The sequence below is a fragment of the Fringilla coelebs genome, assembly GCF_963513975.1.
Source record: "Fringilla coelebs genome assembly, chromosome: 18".
NCBI lineage: Eukaryota > Metazoa > Chordata > Aves > Passeriformes > Fringillidae > Fringilla > Fringilla coelebs.
In genome coordinates this window covers 3,441,831-3,466,905 of record NC_140044.1, presented here as the reverse complement: position 1 = coordinate 3,466,905, position 25,075 = coordinate 3,441,831, and the positions used below count along the sequence as shown (strand labels likewise).

The window sequence follows — 25,075 nt, the reverse complement described above, 5'->3', positions numbered from 1 at the left end:
TTTTGTTCCGCTGGCTCTTCCATGACATTACCACGTGGATTGTTAATTGCAAAGGTTCTGGACTAAATGAGATCTCTAATAAAGCTGAAAATTACTCTGTGCTTTAAAAATGGTTTGACTTTGGATGAAAGCAAGTGAAAGAGAACGAGACAAAAGTGCAAGGATTTGATTAAAAGCCAATATTTAATCTCCTTAAATATTTTGTACTAATCATTGAAATGAACATTAGGTTAGGACCAAATTGGTAACGTTATCAAACATTATTTGAATCTTCTAATGGCTTTTTGCTTATTATATCTGGGAAACTGACTGTTTTTGTCATTGTGTTGATAGCTTCTAGTTTACCATGTTGTCTTTTATGGATTTGTTTAGAGGAAATGATTGAATTTCAGGTGTTTGTATCAACATCCAAAGGAAACTCCTGGCAAGGCACCGTGTCCCATGGGACAGAACTGTCACAGCTTGGTCACACACAGATCAACTCCAAAATTAAAACAGTCTGTTTAAAAAACATCACTGGCTTGTAAAACGGTTTTCTTTTTAATGTCTCATCTAGAAAAAACCAAGAAGTGATGGCACAGCGGGGTAAGAACAGATTTAGGTGCAAAAGACACCCATTTAACTTGCTCGGATTCTTCGATTACAACAGGATTACTGAGGAAGGAGTTAAATGTGTAACTAACCCAAGTGCTCCATAACCAGCCATGAGCCTCACAGAAAACTTGCCCTTTAGTTTATATTCTTTAGGTATTTGACAGCTCGTGTATTTCCGGCAAACGACCAGCACTGAACCGACTCCCTGGCTGGTTTTGACAGCCAGGCAGGCCCCGGCGGGCCACAGGCGGACGCGGGCCGCTGCCATGCCGGGACGGGCACGCACCGCCCGCACAGCTCCGGCCCGAGCCGCCCTGAGGAGCCGGGCCCCGCCCGGAGCCGCCCTGAGGAGCCGGGCCCAGCCCGGAGCCGCCATGGCCCCGCCCAGCGCCCCTCACGGCCGCGGGGCCGCCCGGGCCGAGGGGAAGGGGCGGGGCGAGCCCGGGGGCGTCAGGCGGAAAGGGCGGGAGCCGCGCCCCGGGACGGAGCCCTCTGATTGGCCGCTGACGGAGGCGCGCGCCCGCGAACGGCGGCGCGCGTGGGCGGTTCCCGCCCGCTGATTGGCCGGCGGGCACGTCCCCTGCGGCGCGCGCTGACCTTGCCCCGCGGAGCCGCAGCCATGGTGGCGTACTGGCGACAGGCCGGGCTCAGGTACGGCTGCGACCACGGCCCCGCCGTGAGGGAGCGCCTGGCGGGGTCACGGCGGCGCCGGGGGAACGCGGGGTTGGGGCGGGGGAGGCGGCTTTGGGGCCGGGCCCGGGTCTCACCGCCCTCTGTCCCCCCGGCCGCAGCTACATCCGCTACTCGCAGATCTGCGCCCAGGCTGTGCGGGCCGCCATGAAGCCGCAGTACAAAGCGGAGGCGGAGAGGGCAGCGGTGGCCACGGTGAAAACGGTGAAGCCCAAAAAGGAGTGAAATGTAAGTGGGCGGGGTGGGCTGGGTGCGTGGTTGGAGCTCTGTCGTGCAAGAGTGGCGTTTGCGATAGTCTGTGCCTGCTGAGTCCATTAATCCCCAATATCTGGAGATAATCGGCTCGATTTCCAGGCATGGGAGGGAGGGATTGCGGCTGGTGCGGGGCGATGTGCGCAGGTGTTTGTGAGCTGATTACGTGTGGGATGGGAAACAGCCTGATCCCATCAGTGAGGTGACACGTACTGACTGTCAAACCCTGCATTGAACCTCTTGGGGTTTGGTCAGACTTGTTATGGGCTTACACAGAACAGCTGCAGCTCTGTAGTGACGCTCACAGGTTTCTCTGTGATTTTCACATGTTTCATATTTGCTAAATCAGCAGACAGCCTCTCTGAACTGCTCCTTCCCCTGATCAGCAAATTCGTTATGTGGGTTTGCTCTCTGAGAGACAGATGCTGCTTGTACCTTTATTTGTGCCAGTCCATACATCACAAGCAGCTAAAATATTTTCTGCTCTGGATAGAACAGCTTCTATTTCTGATCTGAGATTAAATAATATTACCTTTTGTTTAAAGTGTATCTTGTACACATTCTTGAATCAAATAATTTGTATTTTTAATCTCTTGTAGGAGCTGATCTGTGGTGAATAACAGCAAACTGCAAAACTGTAGGCGAGCTCAAGACTGCAGTGTAATGTCATCACATGAACTGTAGAACTTGCCTGTGTATGTAAATTGACATGCTAATAAATGTAATTTCTGAATGTGTGGAAAGTGTAGTTCCTCTTGAAACAAAGTTTCTGTTCTGCAGAGACATTTACTTTTCAGTTCTGTTAAAATAAAAGACTGCTTTTAGCACAATCTGGACATTCAGTAGCAACATTGTTTATTTTTAAGCCAAATCTCTTTTTGGGTGTCATGCTGATATTTCAGATGCATAAATCAGTGAGGTTTGATTATTGTTTAAAACTTTCCTGCCTACTTCATTTAAATTATTACTTTGGAAAAAAGTCCTGGCTAAAAGCTGTATAAACAGAGAATGTAGCATATAGATTTGAAAACTGGAAGCAGGATAGTTGTGCCATGGATGTGCTGCTGGAGATCTAATCTCCGAGATACTGAGTAGTGAATCGGGAATTGGGAGAGCTGGTGTCATGTAAGAGGTGAGGAAGGAGACACAGGACTCTGAATTGTTTATCCTGCATTTTCCTGCTGCTGTTTATCCTCACAGCAGGGATGACACAGTCCCACTGCACAGGAGAATTTGTTTCAGGTTCCTTCACCAAGACTGAACTCAATCATGAGGCATTACTTTCTTCAGAGTACAACAACCTTTGTTAAACCTTCTCATCTAAGAGTATAACTAATTTAGTTCAAAGTTATTTCTTTCAAGAATAAACTATGGGGTGTTGTCTATCAAATGTTTCAAGTATAAAACTTCCATAGAATGGTATATAATCTTTATTTAAAAGAATATTATAAATACATTAAGTAGGCAGTTGTGATGGCAAGAATTTTTTTTAACAAAGGCAAAATAAGATTTTGTTTTAGTGACTGCCATAGAATTTATATTAACAAACTACAAACCATTCTATGTCATTTTTGTTGTACTGAATGTTAGGAAAAAAATTTACAGTAGTTAGTACCTAGGAAAAAAAAATACCACACCAAAACTTTTACAAAATGTCACAACTTAGTGTGCTAATGTAACTCAACCTGTAGTTAGAAACAGAAACAAACCACACCATGCTAATGACTACAAGCTCTGCAATAATATAAGCCAGCAATGTAATAGAACAATTAGACTACTTATAAAATAAGAATGTGCATATTCAGTCATTTGCCCCCTGTTGTTTCTGCAGATCTACATCAGTCTGTGGAGTGATGAGCGTCACTGCCTTTGGAGGCCTCAGAGATGTGCACATGATCCTAAAACAGTAACAAGTTCACAATCAGCAGGGACTGTGTTTACCTGAGAATAAATAAGTGTGATGAGCTGACAGCACATTTTGCTATTGCTTAAGATCCTGATCTATATACACAGGCACAGTGGCTCTATAGTACATTCAGTATCTGGTGATTGCGTTCTAAAAGTGAATCCATTCACAGGAAAGGCTGGTATGAGATAACGTGTCTTCATAGTGGATCGGTTTGGGGAGAGATTCCATCTCAACAGTTGTTTAAGACAGTAAAGCAGAGCTGCCATTAATTTCAAAAGCACTGTGTTGTAATATCAGATATACTTGGCCAGACACAGAAGTTCTGAAGAAATGTGTTATTTTGGGTATGCAGATGATGGCTATTGCTTTGTCTTCAGTGAATGTGAACAGGCTCATTTGGAGAATGTTTTGATATTTTTTACTCTGCTTCCTTTTCTGGCTTGGGTTCTGCTTCCACTTCTACCTCTTCAAATTCCTCCACGTCTGCAGTGGCATCCTGGTACTGTTGGTACTCAGACACGAGGTCATTGGTGTTACCTTCTGCTTCAGAAAACTCCATCTCATCCATACCTTCCCCTGTGTACCAGTGGAGAAAGGCTTTCCTCCTGAACATGGCCGAGAACTGTTCGGACACCCTGATGAAGAGCTCCTGGATGGCCGTGTTATTGCCAATAAACGTGGCTGCCATCTTCAGCCCTCGCGGCGGGATGTCACACACGGCCACTTTCACATTGTTAGGGATCCACTCCACAAAGTAGGAGCTGTTCTTGGTCTGGACAGACAACAGCTGCTCGTCCACTTCCTTGGTGGACATCCTGCCCCTGAAGATGCAGGCGACGGTGAGGTAGCGCCCGCGGCGGGGGTCGCAGGCTGCCATCATGTTCCGGGCATCGAACATCTGCTGGGTGAGCTCTGGCACCGTCAGGGCCCGGTACTGCTGGCTGCCCCGAGCTGTCAGCGGGGCAAAGCCGGGCATGAAGAAGTGCAGGCGAGGAAAGGGCACCATGTTCACCGCCAGCTTCCGTAGATCCGCGTTCAGCTGGCCGGGGAAACGCAGCGAGGTGGTGACGCCGCTCATGGTGAGGGACACCAAGTGGTTGAGGTCCCCATAGGTGGGATTGGTGAGCTTTAATGTCCTGAAGCATATATCATACAGAGCTTCGTTGTCAATGCAAAAGGTTTCATCCGTGTTCTCTATCAGCTGGTGGATGGAGAGGATGGCGTTGTACGGCTCCACCACCGTGTCGGACACCTTGGGGGAGGGCACAACGCTAAAGGTGTTCATGATCCTGTCGGGATATTCCTCTCTGATCTTGTTGATGAGGAGCGTCCCCATGCCTGAGCCTGTGCCACCACCAAGGGAATGGATGAGCTGGAACCCCTGAAGGCAGTCACAGCTCTCACACTCATTCCTGACCACATCCATGACGTTTTCAATCAGTTCAGCACCTTCTGTGTAATGGCCCTTGGCCCAGTTGTTGCCAGCACCTGAATTACCTGTGAATAGAGTTACAGAAAGAACAGCCACAAAGTTAACAGGAGAATTTTCGAAGGACTTCCAAGCCCTTTGGGGATAGCTGCCTGCAGTCAGTTTGCTGGCAGTGTGCTGTACTTACCATGGATAAAGTTGTCAGGTCGAAAGAGGGGCCCGATTCTGCTGGACCGGACACTGTCCATTGTCCCAGGCTCCAGGTCCACCAGGATGGAACGGGGCACGTATTTATGGGCTGGAACAAACAAAATTAATGCAAATAATTACTGCTAGTGGTCAAAGAAACAGGCTTACAATACACTCTGGAAAGTCCAATCCACCTATAGTGGTTTAGGCTTTTTGTGGGTTTTTTAATTACTTATTTTACCCTCCCTGTTGGCTCCGCTGAGCACTTACAATAAGCCTCATTGAAGTACACGCTAATTCGCTCCAGCTGCAGTGGTGAATCCCCACAGTAGTTCCCAGTGATGTCTATGCCATGTTCCTCACCAAGCACCTCCCAGAACTGCGAAAGGAAAAGGTAAAACACACTGAGAATGATTTATTTATTTTCAGCACGTGTTCAGCACCAGCTCTGGGAACTGTGCCTGAAGCAGGGGATGCTCTGCCATTTACTTACCAGGTCAGAACAGGGATCCTTCTCTACCCCTCCCAAATAAAATAGAGGGAAAACTTGAGCAGACTATTCATGCTGCTTAGCTATCACCTGTGCACTAATAGGTGGAGACCCTCAATTTGTTCCCTTTATAGTAAAAGAAAACTGATGTTAGTTTAAAATTTTAAATAACAGTTACTTCTCAGGATGAGCTTAACAAAAAGGTTGTGAGGGTGTGGATTAGGGAGAGTTTCTTTGAGCCCTGTCATGCACAAATGGGACCATGGCATGAAAAAGCTGGCACAGGCAAATTTGTACATGAGCAAGCCTTTCCACAAACAGCTGCTGGTCCTAAATGTCCTATCTTGACACTCATATGGATGTGCTCTTGTGCTGGGCTCTTATCTGGGCAGCAGCCACAGCAGTGTTCATGCAGACACACCCACCCACTGTAATGACCAGGCTATTCTAGTATTAAAGCTCTCCTGGGTTAGCATCCAGTCCCATTTTGAGTGTACAAATACACCACTGTCAACGAGTGCATGTTCCATGCTTCATGTTCCATTAAAAGGAATCAAGGGTAGGCGTGGGAGAAGGGAGGAAGAACACAGCAGAGCAATCCCTCAGCTATCCCATGTCTTAAAAGACCTCCCAGCCCAAAACAGATAATCTTTGGACAACTTTCTACTTATCAATTAAAAAAAAAATTAAAAGGATGGACATCACAAAGTATAGTAATTGAGGGGTAATTTTACTCCTAGCCCAGAAAGTCAGCAATAGTGACTACTCCCTATGTCACAGCATGCCAGTGTGTGAGCTACACAAAAATACTCCAAATGATACCAGTCTCTCACAGGAGGCCAGTGACACTTTGTGTCACTCTCCACTCTAACACAGGTTATGCTGTTGGTTAATATGATCCCATATGATCTTTAAGACCCCTTCCAACCTGAACCATTGTATGATTCTGTGATACTGAAGAATAAAATGTGGCAGAGCTGCTGCATGGCTGAGCTAAAGTACCAGCAACACAACTTCACAGCCCTGGAATTACTGGCTCTGTCACTTGCCCAAGTATCTTGCAGAGTATGTGAGTTCCCCTGGGAACAGGAGTCCCAGCAGGAATGCTCTGGTGCACCTGTAATCACTGGGCCACAGTTATTGCAAATGAACTTTAAACTTTGCATGAGAAGCAAATCCAGCTTTTGCCTTTCATACCAAAATACTCATGTTCCCTGCTAACATGCCATGCTTCCCCCCACTGAGTTACAATGTACTTGTTCCCCCAAAAGTCCCCATCCATTGATGAAGTGTGACCTGCTACCTCTGATCTCCTGCCAAGAATCAGTGTTGAAAAGAGACCTTACCTTGGATCCAATTTGGTTCCCACACTGGCCAATCTGCAGGTGCACGATTTCACGCATTTTGTGTGGCTCAGACCTGTCGGTGGCTACAACCTCACCCAGGCTCTGCAGCTCCCCAGAACGAGCCCTGTGCCTGCTGCTCTATCAGCTGCACCCAGCACAGCCCAGCCCAGGGGCCCTTTTATACCCCCGGGACTGTCACTCAGCCAGCCAGGGGAGTAGCCAGCCCCAGGCTCTGCACCAGGAGCCCAGGGCCGCTTCCCTGCCTGGGTACAGGTACAGCAGCACAGGTGCACCCCTGAGTGCCTTGGATAGCAGCATTGTCACATGCACCCCTTCCCAGCTCTCTCTGCAGCAGTGTGGTGCATGCATATATGTGCATATTCTGTTTGTGGTGCATTATTTTATATTAGACATAATATATATACAAATATATGTGCATATGTAGAGATTATAGCCCAAAGTGAGTGATCTTAATTTATTAAGCACATGTGCTTCTGCCACATAATTTAAATTTTAGCATCGTATGAGTCATAGAGGACAACACCCATAATAAAAATGGTAACAACTTGTAAGCAGGATTGCAAGGCAAACTCCAGTTCACTAACAAGCATAATTCCTTGTTGTTTGACTGCATGAAGGAGGGGAAGAGGAGCAGGAAAAAAAAAAAACTTTGTAACACATAAAAATAACACTGTACCCTCCGTTATGCATGGAATCCATCATATTTAGCCAAAACTTGAATTAATTTGTGACTAACTTGCACAGTTAACTCTCTCTCTCTCTTCATTTCCTGACATTAAGAAATACAGCATTTCTAATATTTCTTAATTTCTTATATCTCAAATGTGCTTCAGAACTTGCCAAGAAAATGCTAGAGATGAAAACCCCATTTCACTGAAGCTCTCTGAAGTAAACTGTAACATTCAGTGAGTGAAACATCTCCCTGTGCTAAAGGAAATGCTGTGAGGCAGAACAAAACACAGCACAGTCATGTTTGGCTGCTGATAACCAGCAGCAGTATCACTGAGCAGCAGAAACCCAGGGTAAAATGACTCGTGGAAGCCTAGAGCAGTTTCATGACATGTCAAATGACTGTCACTGCCTTGCAAGTGTTCCTTTTAAGGATGGGGAAAGGAGCTATAATTTGGAAAGCACCTTAAAACTATTCAGCATAAAATGGTGACAGTGGAAGGGCTTGACTCACTGAATGTAACTACTTGACCACTTTATGGGTTGCTAGAGATAAGGGATTTCTGAGCTTCCATATGGTTCCAGAAGAAAAATCAGCTTATTCCAGGCTTCCCCTCCACTTGATGACTTCCACTTCCCCCACCAGCCAATGAAGCAACAGACAGCTGCTCCTGACACAGAGCTCAACACCAGAAGTGCATTTTAAAAAAAATAGAGAGCAAACATCCATCATCCTCTGCCATGCTATGAGCACACTGCTTAGGGAGCAATAAAAGGAAGACTTCAAATGCAGGAAGATTCATTTTGTTTCCTTAAAACACAATCATTTTATCATTTTCCAAAAGATAAGTATTCTCTAAGCCAGTTTACCCAGCAAGACACACAAAACATTCTGTTCCATTGCCACATTGTCCCAATATTGTCACAATATTTCCCACAATAGCTTTGGATATCTTATACAATTCCCTAAGAAAATTCTGAAAAGGCTATTTGGACATTTACTTAAAAAGCATATTTCATTTTATTTAAGCACACTTCATACTTGTTTTCTTCAACCATGCTTAGCTAAGAGCAGTAATGCACATCTGAGTTTTATATTCAACTGCTGCATTCTGAATAGACATTGATAAATGTCTATTCAAAAAAATAATAAATACAATATAAAACATATACATTCATATTAATATATTAAAATATAAGTGAATATAAATTAAAAATATGCAATGTATTCACAATAGACATAGAAGAGGCTGAAGGTGCTAATTCACTGTCCAAAAAATTTGACAAAATAATTTCAGCAATAAATATATTCACTGAGCACATCTCACAAGGAAAGGGGGAAAAGGGAAGCAAAAGAAATAGGCAATCACTCAATAGGGGTTTTTCCTCTTGCTGAAAATAGCTCTCTAGAATCATGTGCCTCCCCTGAAGCGCTTCCTTATAGAGCCTTAAAAATTCTGGCACATGACACCAGGCAGCTGAGATGCTCTGTGGGCTTGGGCCTCTTGGGCCCTCTCCTGCCCATCTGCATTTCTGTGAACCTCTAAGTCTGACTTTATCCAAGCCCGGCCTAGGAGGGGCTGTTTCTGTGGAGGTTTAGCTGCAGTCCCGCTCAGCCCAGAGAAGCCCCAGGCCTGTTAACAGCCGAGGCTCTTCCCAGCACTGCCATGGCACATGTGCAGCTGCAGATTAGCAGAGAGAGGCATTGGGAGAGAGGGGCTGTGCTGGATGGGCCAGCTCACGGGGACTTTTGGCACTGGGGAGATTAGGAGCAGCCTGGCACTGGGCACAGCTAGTGCAGCTGTCCCACAGGGGCTATTATCAGGCTGCCCACTGTTTCCAGATACCACAGCCCTGATGATGGGCTTGAGCTGAGACCACAAAGACGCCAGGCTTTTGTGGTTGCTGGGGTTTTTGTTGTTGTTTTTGTCTCCTTGGTTGAATTTTGGGTTTTTTTAACGCTACCCCAAAGAAACATGCATGTGCAAGGAGGCATTCTGTGATACTCTTTTTTAATGGTTTGCTTGGGAGGAGCTGGCTTTTCAGAGTAGCAGAGAAGATTGTTGAGGGGAAAACCTATTCAGTTTGAGATAAGCCTGGCTACAGGCCATCAGATAATCCTATCAGTTCTTCAATAATAGGTGAGGAAGCATCTGTGAGAGAGAGACGTGAATGGCTACCAGACTAGCTGATGCAAGTCTTAACCAACCTAGCCTAGCTGAATCACCCTTAAGAATGATACCAAAAGCACTGCATTCAACTCACGGGCTCCATTCTTGCTCTGCTGTTCCTTTTGGTGTCTTGGTTCTCTGTGCCTCAGTTTCTCTATTCATAGTGTGGAGCTAATAAACCTCAGGCCCTCTACAAAAAGTGCTGAAAGCTAAGGAAGGGAAGCTAGGAGGGGAGAACTGTCTGTGCTTTACTAAACCTGTTTATCAAACATGAAAGCTTCTAGCTAATGTATGCAAAAGAGACTGATAATCCATTCACACAGTCACTAGAAGCTTCTGCAGGAAAATTAGAAAACTATTTTTACTATTGACTAAATCTTCTAGCAAATAATGAAGAACTTTCAGATGTTCAAACCCTAAGAAGCAGTCTAGAAAATGGACACAGGCCTGTGTTCCTTTGCTAATTGTAGCATTAAAGGGCTTGAGAAATCCAGAACTTGGGACTAGGGAAAAAAAACAAGAACCAAACAGGAAAAAACCAGTCAGAGTCGCTGGCCCCAGTCTAGCACAATGCTGAGGTGTTAGGCCAAAGGTGAAGAAACCTGCGACAGGGCCTGTCCCAGATACAATCACAACCCATGTGACCGAATTTTTGAGCTGGAAGCGTCACTGGGGGCTGGGACGGCGGGATCGGAGTTTGTTCCTCGTCCCCAAGAGATTCCTCAGACACGCTGAGGCGGCACCGACACGGGGGCAGGGCCGGCCCGCTGTCCCCGCCCGCCGCAGGTGAGCGCGGCCCGGCCCGGCCCGGCCCCGCCCGTCCCTCCGCTCCTCCCCTCCCTCCCGCCGCCCTCAAACCCCGGCGCGGCCGCAGCCCGGCAGCCGCCGCTGTCCCAGCATGGCCCCGCCGCTCCAGCCCCTCATCCCGCTCCTGCTGCTCTGCGGCTGCCTCTGCGCGCCCGCCCGCGCCGGGCTCTACTTCAGGGAAGGGCAGCACTGCTACCGCCCGGGGCCGCGCACGGCGCCCGGCCTCAGGTGGGCTTCGCTCCCGTGTGCCCTCCGGCCCTCACGGGTGGCACGGCCGAGAGGAGCGCTGGGGAGGGCTGGGCAGGCACAGCCGGGGCTCGGGGCTGCCCGGGGGATTTCGGGGATTTAAGGGGTGCCCGGAGGGGGTTCGGGGATTTAAGGGGTGCCCGGGAGGGTTCGGGGTGCCCGGGGCCGCTCCGGCCGTGCCGGGGTCCGGTGGGGGGGGCGGTCACGAGACCGCGAGGCCGGAGCGATCACGTGACCCCGGCGGACACTCGCGGGCTCGTTACGAAACTCGGTGAAATCCGTGGACTTTTTTATTTTCGGTTTTTTGGGGTTTTTTTTAAATAACACCCGGCCGTCCTGCTCCGCGGGATGCCGGGTCTATCTCCTCGTCCCGTCTCCCCGCAGGACCTACCCCCGCCCGCACGAGTACCTGGACGTGTCGGCGCTGCCGCAGAGCTGGGACTGGAGGAACGTGAACGGGGTGAATTACGCCAGCACCACTCGGAACCAGCACATCCCTCAGTACTGCGGCTCCTGCTGGGCCCACGGCAGCACCAGCGCCTTGGCAGGTACCCTGGGGCTCCCCGCTGGATCGGCAGTTTTTGGGAAGCAAAGGAAGTTACTGACAGCTGGTATAAGGTGCTAAATCACTGTAGTGACTAACGCAGCGAAACCAAGGCTGAGATGTCTGTGAATACAGCAGAACAGTGGGAATACCCAAGCTGAAGGCAAGGAGGGTTGGTTTCAATAGAAAAAGCAACCAGAGTGAGGCCATCTCCACCTTATCCAAAGGCAGTAAGGTGGGAATGCTGGTGTGTGGTTAAAAACCTGTTTGCAGAAGGAATGTGGCCGTAGCTCCTCCCAAACTGCTCTTAGGTCCTGGGGTAAGAGCTGGGGTTTCTGCCCTCCCCTCAGAGGTGTGGTGATGGCAGCAGATGCAAAAGAGTTGTCAGGTCTCCTTCTGGTGGGAGACCTGACAACTCTTTTGTCCAGCCATGGTGGGAATGAGGAAATGAAAGAAGATGCCTCTCATGGATATTTGCTACAGGAGCCCTGTCATTGCATGCACTGACCACCACAGCAGACACATAAGTCTGATTTCAGCCTTTTTCGTAGTCAAGGGGAAGTAGTGGTTTGCTACAGATGGAGAAGTAGTGGCTCTAGAGAGAATGTGTGATTTGCATGCAACAGCTTCGTGCTGGAGAAGCACCACCTGCACAGGGAGGCTGTAGGAAAATTACCTGTGAAGGAGAAACACAGGAAACTGGGGAGAAGGGGGAAGACAAGGCAGGTGTGAGCAGACAGCAGGAATCATGCAGCATACAAGGATGGGGACAGGTATGACACCTGCCAGGATGGAGTGAATTACTGGGACAGTAAAATACAGCAACTTGCAGGAAGATTAGGCTGGGATGATAGCTCCCTGTTCTGTCAAGTTTATTTGAATGTTGGTTGTACTAATAGGATTTAAAGTACTACAGTGGCATCAGTTAAGACTGTTAATGCAGAAAAGCAGTTTATAAATACTCATCAGGAAGTTCTTCTGCCAAGTAAGCTTGTTGTTTCTGACAAAAGAAGGCATCAAGGTGGTGGTACCTGTCTGAGATGGCAGGATAACAGTGAGATGCTGATGTAACAGCAAGGAGATAACTCTGAAAGCTTTTTCCTGCATTTAGACTGTCTCACAGAGCCAGTAGCCTGGGCTCCATGGACTTATGTTTATGCATGGACTTATATATAAATCTCTCCTCCTGTAAAAGATGCTGCTCAGAGCTGGTTTTAGATGTGTGTTTGAAAACTCTTCACTGTCAAAATTAGGAAACAGATCTGGAAGTTTTCAGAAGCGGTAGCTAGAATTAAAAGAGGTCTAGGGCTCTTCAAGGCTTTAGACAGATCTTACTCATCTCCATGTTTTTGCTGAGTTTTTAATGGAAAAAAAAAAACCCTAATGGAAACCCACAATAATAACTCAGCCTCTGGTTTGAATTAGGTCACGCTGTGTTCCTCACTGCAGACAGCAGAGCCTTTCCAACCACAAGTGCTGCTGTCTGCAACCAGTGACAGGCTCAATGAAGAGGAGACAGTTTCAAAACCAGTTGCAATGTGTAGCCACCCACATATTCCAGCAACAAACCCCAGTTTCTTATCCTTACAGACCGAATCAACATCAAGAGGAAAGGGGCTTGGCCCTCTGCCTACCTGTCTGTGCAGAATGTCATTGACTGTGCTGATGCTGGCTCCTGTGAGGGTGGGGACCACTCCGGGGTCTGGAGGTACGCCCACGACCACGGCATCCCCGACGAGACCTGCAACAACTACCAAGCCAAGGATCAAAGTAGGATGGCTCTGCTTTGCTGTAGGGTTTCTTCCCAGGTTTAGCAAATCTTAGTGTATTTAAAAAAAAAATATTTTGGGTTTTCATAGTACTGGTTCCTGCTATTTGACTGACAGAACAGGTTTTCTCTACGGGCCTATGTGTCCTGCTCCAGACAGACAGTGTAGCACTAAGTCGTGCTCAGGCAAGTTTGCACAGCTGAATTGTTTTAACTTAATCTCTTAAATCTGTGACACACAATCTCTAATGTACTGAAATATTTACAAGTGTCACCTCAAGCTGAACAAAGGAGAAAATTAACCTTTGGCTCGTCACGTATGACTGGAATAGTTTCTCTGTGTCCTCAACAGGGTATTTATACCTGTGAAGTAAAGAACTGTAAGGGACTTTAAATGTGGTTTCCAGAAAATAACTGAGTTCACCAGAGAGAATATGTATTAATATTTACTCTGAAGTTATTAATATCTGCCTCAATTAACTTATAAAATCTCAGTGTCCTACAATCACTTCACTTGAAGAAAAGCACCTTCCTGCAGATTACTTTCAATTGTAATCTCACCTCTGTTTTACAGAGTGTAAGAAGTTCAACCAGTGTGGAACTTGTGTCACTTTTGGAGAATGCCATGTGATCAAGAACTACACTCTCTGGAAAGTTGCTGACTATGGGTCTGTCAGTGGAAGAGAAAAAATGATGGCAGAAATCTACACTAATGGACCAATTAGGTAAAAAAAAAAAAAAAAAAAATACATGAAACTCAGTGTACATTTTCACTCTAGCACATGTCAGCAGCTCTGGTCTAACATGCAGAGTTTAGTTTGTATATAAGCTGAGATCAGAATTCAAAATACAAGAAAGCCAGTTAGTTTTTAGCCAGGCCCCTGCCCCAATCCCCTTGTATAAAACCTCCTCTCTCTGTTTTCTTGCAGCTGTGGCATAATGGCTACTGAAAAGCTGGATGCCTACACAGGGGGACTGTACACAGAGTACAACCCCTCACCTACAGTGAATCACATCGTGTCTGTGGCTGGCTGGGGAGTGGAAAATGGGACAGAATATTGGATAGTTCGTAACTCCTGGGGTGAGCCCTGGGTAAGGAGACATGGCAACACATTTTGGGCTTTGGAGGGTGGGGTTTGTCACTTGCAAAACTACAGCCTGTGGATATAAAACTGAAGCTTTCTCTGAACTAGACTACCAGTTTAAAAATGACACCCAGCCAATCTGAAGACAAGAATATTTGGAAGTTATTTGAGTAATAACTTTCAGCTCTGTCCCAAATTCTACCTTTAATGATATGCAGCTCATGTTATGGGCAACTGAAAATTGCTGTTAGTTGTAGGCAAAAATCCAGTCATGTACCTGGACTGGATGAGTGGGATGTAAATTCACCCAAGCAGGTTGACCCATGACTCCAGGTCTACACTTCAGCTTGAGTGAATTCCTCCATTCACCTAAATCACTCATATTTGGCAGACAGAACAGACTCACCAACTCACAATTTCTACAGCTGTGTTTCCTTACTTACAATGCAAATTAAATCCTTTACAGGGTGAAAGAGGGTGGCTGAGGATTGTGACCAGTGCCTACAAGGGTGGAAGAGGAGCAGACTACAATCTGGCTATTGAAGAGGACTGTGCATATGGAGATCCTATACTGCCTTGATTCTGCATGGTACAGCTTTGTGTTTAGGTACTTCGGAAGCTTCCCAGCACAACCTCTTCTTGTTTAAAGAATAATAGCCTAAGACTCCTTCACAGTTCAACACCATCAGGCAGTTCTGCAACATTGACTCAGATGCAACACACAATGCCTTCAAAAAATACAGAACTGCCCTAATTTTACTTACACCTTGAAGTAATTCACCCATGAAGGAGTTGTCTACCTTGATGCACAGTATTAAAATCACACTGACTGAATCACAGAACCTGTACGTGTAAATATCTATTTTTTTAAATACAAATCATGTAGATGTACTGGAAAAGTGTACTCAATATTTGGGTTTGGAGCTTCTTTTAAATTCTGTGACAGTACTAACCAAGTATGTTGCAATGATGCAAAAGCCATGGTAAGTCTGGACATGATAAATGAAAAATATTAAACCCTGTTTTCTTGACCTCCTGGTGAAAGTGGTGTTGGAAAAGTTAAATAATGAAATTGCTTTTATCCACCAAAATTCTCTAAGGGGAATTACTTTAACCAAAACACAGTGTAAACACTTCTTACTTGATTGGTCTTGTCTTTGCTCAAATTTCTTGCTTTAATATGTGACTGTGCCCTTTTTCTCCTAAAGAGGGAAAACATAAATTGCCATAACCCAGAACTCCTCACTAATATGACAAATCAGTGCCATATCAGATGTAACTACCTGGCATTGCTAACTGATTTAATAAACAGACTTTTTCTCTTACATGACTGGGTATTTATTATAACAGCTTAATACAGGTGTGTGGTTGTCTCCACCTGCATGGTGCTTTCACTGGTCTTTGTCTTGTGAAAGGTCTGATGGACAATTTTATACAGCAAGGATGCTGGTTCAAACAGCAACTGGGTATGAACAGGTTTGTGTGACAGCACTGATCACAGCATCACAAAGGGTTTAACAAGTTAAAAATCATCTACAGAGGAACGGTTTAGAGGAAGTGATACCAAGCTGAAAGTAAAAATAAACCTTGATTAAACTGCTGGCAAAGCTGCATGGACAGAGCAACTGCTCTTGATTATCACCAAGAGCTTGTACATGGCTGTATCCTAAATTTATTCTATAGGGTGAATAATTTCTGCTGTTAATTCTACAGTTTACTTAAATTACAAAAACTAATGGCGAGAGTTAGCTGGAATAATATAAATCTTCTATTCAAAGATAAGCAAGGAAGTTCAAAACAGCCTCTACAAAAGCAACTTTTGCCCTTTTCAGGTGATTTCCTTTTTAAATTTACATCCATCTGGACTTAGAGTTTCAGTGTCTTTTAGAAAGCAGGTTCTTCAGAAAATAGATGTACTTTGGGAAGTAAAATGGCTTGTTTGTTCAACAAAATTACAATTTGTTTAAAAGTGAGGGGTGTAAAGAGGAACTCAGCCCAATGAACAGAGAGAACGAGTCATAATGAAACTGAAAGACGTCTCTGGAAAAGAACAAACACCTTTATTTAAAGGTAAGTTATATTGTTGGGTGTTCACCCACAGTTTGGCATCAGCCAGGACAGAGTAGATTCAGTATAAAAACAAAGCCACATCAAGCAGTAATGACATTTGGGCACACATTTCATATTTTGGGACAGTAATGACATGGTAATGAAACTTACCAGAAACATCTGATGCATCTATTTAGCAATAGATTCTGAAAGGTAACACACTCACATAGAATTCCTCTCTTAATACAAAACTAACCTTGGCTGTTGCAACTCCTCTTGTGTTACACCAAACACATTTTTTTTGTTTTCATGTAGGATATTTAGAATTCTAATATAATGCAAAGAGGAGGAACAGACATTAGGGCTTCTGTGCTGTAGGCACAGAGCAAATCCACAAATTCCTATTTTTTACAACTTGCAACATCAAAGCCTGGAGCATTCAAGACCCATTCAGAGAACTATCTGCAAAGTGTTTTTAGAAGGAATTACTTTACCCCTTCTTCATATTTTGTTTATTATACCAAGAATCAGAGACAAATTCTGCAAGTTCTTTCAAATAAATCTGTTTCTTGCTATCCATCTTCTTCAGAACATGGATTTATACTGATTTGTGTAACAACAGCAAGACCTTTGGTATAATTCAATCTTCCAAATGACATTAACAGTTCTCTGATATGAAACACAAACACTCCTCCAGTAAGAATTTCAAGGTCACCATACAAGTCAAGCAAATGCCCTTCAGCCTTTTCCTCCTTGATTTAGGTTTGTTGGTTTTGTTGGGGTTTTTATTCCCCAGTTTTAGAACCTCACAGGTGGACAGCATGGCAAAGCAGTGATCATGAGCTCTTGCTGCATTCTTGATGTTTTCCACTGCTTAGTTCATCATAATAAAGTTAGATTTGCAATGAGCTTAAAAGGAAAGAAAAAAAAAAAAGACACTGTTCAGTATGTTACAATGATTCTGATTTATATATTTGCATATGGATTTCTGCATTATGTAAATAATAAGGCTTTTAGGGTCTGGACAGATGTTTCTGGTTTAGGATGGAGTATCATACTATGACAGACAACTTTCCTTCCTTCCTTCCTTTCCTTGCTGCAGTGATAGTTCCCAAAAAGCAGTACTTATCTTCACTTTCCCCACTACTACCCACAGATTCTTGATCACAGGAAAATTGCTAAACACAGGCCCCAAAAAGGGAAGTTGTCTGTGAAAATAGCTGGCAGGCATTCCTATATTTAGCAACCTTCCTCCCAAACATTATTTGCAAGTTGTAACAAACACAAATGGAAGCAAGTATGCAAGGAATAAACGTGACTTACCTATGAACTCTGTGACAGGATCATGTTCACCTTCTGTTTTTATAGTGCCTGCAATACTTTCGTTCTCCAAGATTGGAAGAAAAAGCTGTACAAAGTCTGAGGTATATGGAGGAGCAATCACATCGAGCACCTGAAACAGCAAACAAAAACTGATGATTCTTGCACTTACAGGGGGAGGAGGGACAGTATTTAATTCATATACCAGTCTTGGAAGCATACAAATAAGTGGATGGAGAACAAGTAATTAGTTATGTACTCTCAGGGTGCTCTATGAATACCTTCCAGAGTTACTTCCAGAAGTCAGGATCAGTAGGACCAAATCACATCCTGGTAAACACTGAGACATTGCTCAGACTCTGACCTGAACTTGAAGTATTTCTGAATATCCAAAACACATGGAGCTGATTTTAAACTTGATCTCTAGACTTCAGTAAATAGTTTTTGCTGCTGACCTCTGTCACAAAGTATCTGATGAGGGAGATGTCGGTGTCCAGCTTCTCCAGGCATTTGCGGATGTAGCTGACGACGGGCAGGACGTAGCCTCGGCTCAGCGAGTGAACCATCCTGTCCAGGAGAGTCTTCTTCAGCTCCAGCTGATGGGGAAGGGGAGAAGAGCCAGCACTTCAGAACTTGCCCTCAGAGTGTGCAATTTTTATTCATTCAATATCTGCTGTGCTACATTTTCACCACTTTTACATTAACCCTGCTGTAAGAGCAAAAGGAGTGGCAGATGTGAAGTAACAAAAAATACTGAATATCCTCTGAGTATCACCTGCTCCATCACATCCAGCTGAGAATGTTCTGTTTCAAAGAGCTTGACAAGAAGTTGCAGAACTTGGGGATGAAGCAGCTGATGGCATGTACTGATCTGCAAACAAGACAGCAAAGTGAGATCCTCAGAACTGTAATTTAAAACACAATGCACCAGACAAGTTTAGATTGATGTTCAGTGCCAGACAGAAATTCATTTAGAAAAGCATTCCATCATTTCTTTCTATAATGCCCAAGTTTTCTTGGCATAAATAATGCTGAGCTGACAAAACCAAACGATTTACTCTGAATAGATTCATCTCTGCATATTTACTGCCTTACTGCAAATGACAGGCACTCAAGTGTTACACAAGAGCCAGAACTGTTTTTGCTCTCCAGCACAGTTTCCAGACACTCTTACCTCATCCAGCAGTGCCAGGTGAACTGGGGTGTGATCAGTCTGCAGCTGGAAGTACCGTGGCTCTGACACTGTCCAGTCCACCCACTTCAACACACCCATAGCCACCACTGGGAACCTACAGAGAGATATCACTTTAGCACAGCAGCATGAAAAATAAATGCAAGTTTTATTTGGAAGCCAAAGTAATCTGCCATCCCTTTCCACTGAAAAGCATGTTCTGCCACCCAAGGAAGACGAGTTGTGTGTGACAGACAGGATTTATGAGTCATGAGAGACTCCCAGCCCCTCTGCTCACCTGATGCACTGATAGAGAGTGCTCAGTTCTGCAACCAGCTCTGATGCCCCTTTGTTCTCATTGCAACACAGATTGTGAACAGTCTCAATGGCTTTTGAGGTCGACTTGAGTTCATCCTTGTTGATGCTGACTCTCTTGTTCTGCAAAATTATTGCAAAGTTGGAATGCAAGAGTTGCAGATGTCTTTGGTTATTTAAGGAAAGGAGCTTGACCTGCAATAAGCCTAGGATTGCATCCTGTGTCTCAAAATTCAGACTCACATGGAAGTTTCAGAAGAATTAATTATGAGTGAGCTGAAGTACAAGGATGTTTGCTTTATTTAATTCTCAGTCCACTCAGACTTCTGTTTGATCATCGGGATCTACACTTTTTAATCACCTCAGCTGAAGCCAGAAGCATTTCATATTCAAATAATTAAACTAAGCTGAATGTATTATTTTAAACTGAGTGACTTCACAACCATACATTTTCTTCAGCAGAGGCAGGCTGCTGCAGGTAAAAAAGAATATTATTCACAGAAGTGAACATTACCTTTTTCCACATCTCTACAACACTAGCTGCATATGCCAGTATGTGGATATATTTATGTTTGTGATCCTGGTTGATCTTAGCACCTGGTTTAAACAAGGACTGCATGAAGAGGTCCAGAAATGCAGGCACTCGAATCTGTGAAGAGGAAGAACATTTTATCAGAGCCTGAGAATCATGAGAGGTGACTAAGAATGGAGTTTTTGCATTTGATATACCTTGCATAGAACAAGATAAACACATTTTCCTTTAAGAGTACATTAAACAGTTTTCTGAAGAGACACAGACTTTTGAAAGAAAAAAGGAAATAAAAAGGAATCTGTTACAGACCATATTTCTAAAGTACCAAAATCCTGCCTTTTCTAACCAAAACCCGCGTTAGAATAATGCGGTGAGAAATGTGAAATGTATAATTTAGGCCTGTTTATAACAAACTGCTAAAGTGGGCAGGGTTTTTTTTTTGTTTGTTTGTTTAAAGAATTAATTCCTTGCCATCTTTATCTCCTATGGAAAAGTTCTTTAATTTAGTTATATGTAAAAACACAACTTGGAATAATTTAAAAATCCCACCAGAAGTACCATAAAACTGATGCAAACCAGAATGCAAGTAGCAGCTTCACTTTTAGACATTACTTACAATTACAGAGGGACAAGTGAGTGCTAATTTAATTTTTGTGTCCATACAACACTTAGCACAAGGCAGCCCATTTCCAAGTGCTTCTGTAACAGAAATACGTTTCAGAGGTTATAAACAGGTGAATACTCACCAATTCTACTGGAGGTGGGTCCATGCTTGTGAACATTTTGAAGAGGACAGTGATATCTGCTGGATTCAGAGCTCCTTTGGACAGCATTGCCCCCAGAGCCTGGCAAGCTCGGGGGTAGGAGGCTGCAGTACCCAGTGCTAAGGTGATCTGACTGGCATCGTGGCCTCTGCAGGCAGAGCAAACACACACAGTGAGTTATTTTCTTAATTCAGACATTTCAGATGAAGTCTCACTGAGTCAACAGGGCATATTCTATGGGATGTAATGCCTTAGAGTAATTACAGAAATAGGCCTGTGTGTGCCTTGTTTATTTCCAAAATGTTAACAGAAAAATAAAAAGATATTCCTTAATAGACAGAAAAATCAAGTATTTGCTTTTCTAGTTTCAGGTCTCTCTGGTACAGAACACTGAACTTTTCTGCTGTTCCACAGCTTCAAGTCCTGCTACAAGAACTGCTCTGTTGCAGCTGAAGATTCTCCTTTTGCTGCTGAAAGGTGATGAAGGATGAGCAAAAGCCAGCAGAGTTTAGAGGCTGTGGTGAGCTCCATTTCCCTGCTCCCACAGGTGCCACTCACTTCTCGTGGGCGTAGCGCTGAACCTCCTGCGCGATGCGTCGGACGGCGGAGCCGCCCTGCTCCTCCTGGGCCAGGATGGACATCATGGACTGGGCAAAGAGGTAAGTGTGTTCTCCATGGCACACCATCTTCTGTGAAAGCACAGCACAAACCTCACCAGACAGCAAGGAAACATCCCAGTGTCCTTCTGTGATTACATTGCCGTGAGAGCAAAAGGGGGAAAAAAACAAACAGCAAAATTGCAAAGGAAAAAAAAACCAAAGCAACAAGGCCCAAACCCCAAAAGCCAAGAGGAAAATACAGAAAAGCACTGACACCACACAAGAAGAAATTTCTGAATTGAGAACTTCATTTCTCAAATTCCAAAACTGAGAGGAAAATCTATTCTACTTATGGTCAGTACTTTCTCTGCAGTATTTGAACAGTAAGAGAAGTTCAAAGCCAGCTAAAAATCATTGTGCTGTTTCATGACACTGAAATGCTGGGTTGACTCAGATGGCAACTTTCACACTGATGTGGATGATAAGAGAATTATTTTCATTTGCCAGGGGACTGACAATACTGATCTTTAGATCTTGAAGTACATGTGAAAGACAACAGCTCTATCCCCACCTTTTTACAATCCATTTAATAAATATAAGAAGTGTCACATAAGCAACCCAAAGAATTCTTGGTCACAGAATGACCAAAAAGCATGAATTTCTGTTTTAACTCAGATATACCTTCTCTTCATAAGCTTTTGTAGGACATCAAGATTGGCTACAGTGAACTGTACCTCCTAAATGGAAAGCAGAACACTTCTTTTTCCACATAAAAAGGGGAGAAAAAAAAAAAAAACCCAAAAACCAAACTTACAGCAAACTCAGGGAGGTTTTTCTCAAGGTTTTCTTCTCCTCCATCTAAAATTGTTGCCAGAGATGTACGCAGGACTCTGGAAAATACTTCTAGTTGCTGACACGCTGTTGAAACACTGGTTATTTCCCCTTGATACCCAGCATCAGATATAAGCTATAAAAATAAAAACATCACAGAAATCTTGTGTTATTTACATTTCTATTTCTGATATCCTAACAAATCTAGAAGAACACAGAGAATCTAAATTCCACTGCTGCATACACTGATTGGAATTCACATTTATATTGTGGTCTACAGAAAAGGAAACCAATAAAGATGCCTCAAAAATAAAGCACAATAATAATAAATGTAGCAGAGCACACCAACATTTAACATTCTTTTCTTGTCACAGAAAGATACAAAACTGACTGAGACTCCATTGCACCAGAAATCCAGAATTTTCAAACAGAGATGAAAGGAAAACAAACAAGAAAAAAAAAAAGACACCCCCCCCCACTTCAATAAAAATGGAAAAAGCAGTACTTCAAACTGGGAAATTACATTTACTCCAATCTGTAGCACAAGTCCTCCCACCAAGGTGTACTTTTACTAATTAGTATTAGCAGGAATACATATAAGATACAAGCAAGACCACAACTAATATTTGATGCCAGAACAATTAGCCCTCTATGGATATTCTTACTGATTAGACTTAAGCATAGTACCTTCACAGTAAAATTAAGCATTAAACAATCAGGATGGGCTTCTGCCAATTTGTAAAAAAGGTCTCTCCACGTGGTATGTGCTATCATTTGCTCAAGCCAGGCTGGAGTCTGAAAAGAAGAAAGAAATTTAAGAATGTCTTGTTGTCAGGATCATAAAAAACAAGGCTTTTACCTCTCAGCAGTCCTGCGAGTAGTTCTACAGAGCTTTATTACAAAGAAGGTTGCATTCCAAATTTCCAAGCTCTCTAAACCACTGAGGACTCCAGTGAGACAGAGCTGGTTTTCTGAAACCAGCTGTTCCTCAGCCAAAGAGCTTTGAAGGTTCAATTTCCCTTCCCTTCACCACTCCATCAGATGAAGGTGTCCAGGAAGGATCCTCTGTAGGGACAGCAACAGGGATTGCATGCGCACCTCTCCTTCCTCTGTAAAGATGGAATCTGCTTTCCGAGGGTCAAAGTGCTTGATCAGTAAGCTCTTCAAGTGGTTCTCTACAGTCTCCTGAACCTGCATTGGCTCAACACCTGCACAGAAGGAACAAAGCACTTGGCAGATGCAATGCAGTCCAGTGGAACACAGCAGCAGCATCCCACATTTTCCAATCAGAACAGAAACCACTCCAAAATTTATCAGCACAGAGAAGATGAGAGGAGAGCCATCAGTTCTGGTAATGAGCCACACTGATACAGATTTACAGATTTTCTACCTCTTTTCCCTAAATACCGAACAGTTTAGGATCTCAGGTCACAGCCTTCCTCTTTCTCTCTTCATCAGAGTCACAAAAAGCAATGCCCAGGACTGTTACTGGTGTAACAGCAAAAAGCAGGGGTATCTTAACCAAAAAAGGGATTACCAGGGGCACAAAGCCACGTTACTACACACTGAAGTTCATCCTTTAAATATTGGTTATCAGTAGCTTTGATAGTATTCTACAAAATAATACATAAATAGCAATGAGTAGTTCTACATTTCTGAAATCAGAGTACAATAATTTTGATACGGTAATAACGATTACATCATTAATTCCATTACAGTACACTGCCTGTACTGTCTATATATCAGCACCCTTGCCCTTTGAATGAAATTAAAAAGAAGCTATAATTAATGCAGCTGTTTCAACTATAAAACCTTTTATAACACAGTTTGTTGGCCTTTCATCAACACATTGCTTCATTATTCTCCAAGTGGAATAAACCTATTATTATAAAGGATTTAGCCACATACAGGATGACAACTTTATAATAATCCACTTCCTGTGTATGATCAAATTTGCCACAAATTCAGATATTTCTGACAGACTACAGACCCAAAATACTCTGTATCTTGTATCATACCTGTCTGAATGAGCCACTCTGCCAGCAAATTGACAGTCTGTGCCACTGCAGTGTAGTTTTCAGAGAGGAGCTGAATAACATTCTCTGGAGATCCTCCTGCTTGGAAATATCTGATGAAAGAATTACAAAAGAACTATTTGAGTCATATTAAAACCACAAATAAATAGAAGTCCAAATTTAAAGGGAAAACAACAGCACCATTTATAGATTTGCACACATTTCCATACGAAGTGACACCTCTAACACACCATAACACACACTAGCTCACACTCACCTCTTTAACGTGTTAAATATAGATGGTTCCATTATATAATCAGGCGTTGAAAATTTCTTCAGGCACTCCTGCTGAACTTCGGCATCATCTTCTCCCTCCCCATCCTCATCATCTTGCTGTTCACAAGCACAGTCAGGTCAGCCTCCCTGTCCCGTCTCCCCCCACACTCCCACATTCAGGTTTTTTTTTGCCCACCGCAGCACACACACCTCGGCTCAGCGCCCCGACAAACAGCGATTATTAACGGAGAAGGCACAAAAAGCAGCACCGCCTTCCCTGTTTAACCCCGGGGCCCGGGCCCGGCGCAGCCCCGGCCCTCACACCCGGCGCTATCGCCTCAGCCCGGAGCGCCCTCGGCGAGAGCGGGAGGGCCCGGGGGACGCTCCGGGAGCCGCCCGGGGATCGCTCCGGGTCCCTGCCGGGGAATACGCCAGGACTGTCCCGGACGGTGCTCCGGACCCAGGGGAACGCTCAGGAGTCCGTGCCCAAGGGTTGCTCCGGGACACGCCTGGGGCTGTGGCCATCCCTCGCCCCGCTCCCCCCGGCGCTCACCGCGCCCCCGTCCGCCTCGCTGCCCCACTCGGCCGCGCTGCCCTCGAAGTAATCGGCGTCCTCCATGGCTCCGGCCCGGCCTCCCCGCCCGGCGGCCGGAACGGGCGGAGCGCCGCGGAATGGCGGCGGGGGCGGGGCGGGGGCCCGGCATGGCGGCGGCTGAGGGGCGCCTGAGGGCCGGCTCGGGGGGCGGGCGGGCGAGCAGCGGGCACGCAGCCCTCAGCGGGGAGAGAACCATGGAAATGTAAAACCAAACTGCCCTGCAAAGCCTCCCAGCGCAGCAGCAATCGCACGGGAATTGCAAGGGAAGAGGAAAGAAAAGGATGTGTTGTTCCAAGGGGTGCGTTCTCCATGGGACGTGTTGTGTTCTCCAAGGGATGTGTTCTCCATGGGAGGTGTTCTCCATGGGATGTGTTCTCCAAGGGATGTGTTCTCCATGG

The 25,075-nt window shown here is 44.8% G+C and overlaps 3 protein-coding genes across 5 annotated transcripts; 1 reads left to right on the top strand and 2 right to left on the bottom strand.

Moving 5' to 3' along the window:
- Window positions 1-3,005: 3,005 nt before the first annotated feature.
- On the bottom strand, window positions 3,006-7,001 carry TUBB1 (tubulin beta 1 class VI). The gene is made up of 4 exons (XM_084217726.1): window positions 6,900-7,001; window positions 5,334-5,442; window positions 5,062-5,172; window positions 3,006-4,942 (listed from the first exon to the last, which is right to left on the bottom strand). Exons 1-4 carry the CDS (start codon window positions 6,954-6,956, stop codon window positions 3,864-3,866), a joined length of 1,356 nt encoding a protein of 451 aa, XP_084073852.1. The 5' UTR covers window positions 6,957-7,001; the 3' UTR covers window positions 3,006-3,863.
- Window positions 7,002-10,613: 3,612 nt separating this feature from the next.
- On the top strand, window positions 10,614-15,535 carry CTSZ (cathepsin Z). Its single transcript, XM_084218057.1, has 6 exons — window positions 10,614-10,795; window positions 11,198-11,361; window positions 12,948-13,127; window positions 13,700-13,850; window positions 14,055-14,217; window positions 14,677-15,535. The coding sequence occupies exons 1-6, from the start codon at window positions 10,659-10,661 to the stop codon at window positions 14,788-14,790; spliced, it is 909 nt and encodes a 302-aa protein (XP_084074183.1). The 5' UTR covers window positions 10,614-10,658; the 3' UTR covers window positions 14,791-15,535.
- A 729-nt stretch (window positions 15,536-16,264) lies between these two features.
- Window positions 16,265-24,726, bottom strand: NELFCD (negative elongation factor complex member C/D; the record flags this gene model as incomplete). 3 transcript variants are annotated; one of them, XM_084217671.1, is made up of 15 exons in its annotated part: window positions 24,636-24,726; window positions 24,084-24,199; window positions 23,810-23,919; window positions 22,890-22,999; window positions 22,479-22,586; window positions 21,775-21,927; window positions 20,920-21,050; window positions 20,344-20,509; window positions 19,580-19,714; window positions 19,049-19,188; window positions 18,754-18,868; window positions 18,355-18,450; window positions 18,035-18,175; window positions 17,583-17,712; window positions 16,265-17,168 (listed from the first exon to the last, which is right to left on the bottom strand). In XM_084217671.1, the coding sequence occupies exons 1-15, from the start codon at window positions 24,699-24,701 to the stop codon at window positions 17,134-17,136; spliced, it is 1,752 nt and encodes a 583-aa protein (XP_084073797.1). In that variant the 5' UTR covers window positions 24,702-24,726. The 3 variants fall into 3 exon arrangements, with proteins under 3 accessions (XP_084073797.1, XP_084073798.1, XP_084073796.1); XM_084217672.1 differs by lacking the exon at window positions 24,636-24,726 and adding an exon at window positions 24,293-24,520; XM_084217670.1 differs by lacking the exon at window positions 16,265-17,168 and having other exon boundaries at window positions 17,521-17,712.
- Window positions 24,727-25,075: the final 349 nt, after the last annotated feature.

What these genes read in the sequence shown, in the direction of transcription:
- CTSZ (XM_084218057.1), top strand. Translation starts at nt 10,659, where the DNA reads ATGGCCCCGCCGCTCCAGCCCCTCATCCCGCTCCTGCTGCTCTGCGGC. An exon ending in CAGCACCAGCGCCTTGGCAG is followed by an intron (nt 11,362 to 12,947) that starts GTACCCTGGGGC and finishes TTATCCTTACAG; the next exon opens with ACCGAATCAACATCAAGAGG. An exon ending in ACTCCTGGGGTGAGCCCTGG is followed by an intron (nt 14,218 to 14,676) that starts GTAAGGAGACAT and finishes AATCCTTTACAG; the next exon opens with GGTGAAAGAGGGTGGCTGAG.
- TUBB1 (XM_084217726.1), bottom strand. Translation starts at nt 6,956, where the DNA reads ATGCGTGAAATCGTGCACCTGCAGATTGGCCAGTGTGGGAACCAAATT. An exon ending in GGAACCAAATTGGATCCAAG is followed by an intron (nt 5,443 to 6,899) that starts GTAAGGTCTCTT and finishes TTCCTTTCGCAG; the next exon opens with TTCTGGGAGGTGCTTGGTGA. An exon ending in GTACTTCAATGAGGCTTATT is followed by an intron (nt 5,173 to 5,333) that starts GTAAGTGCTCAG and finishes TGTTTGTTCCAG; the next exon opens with CCCATAAATACGTGCCCCGT.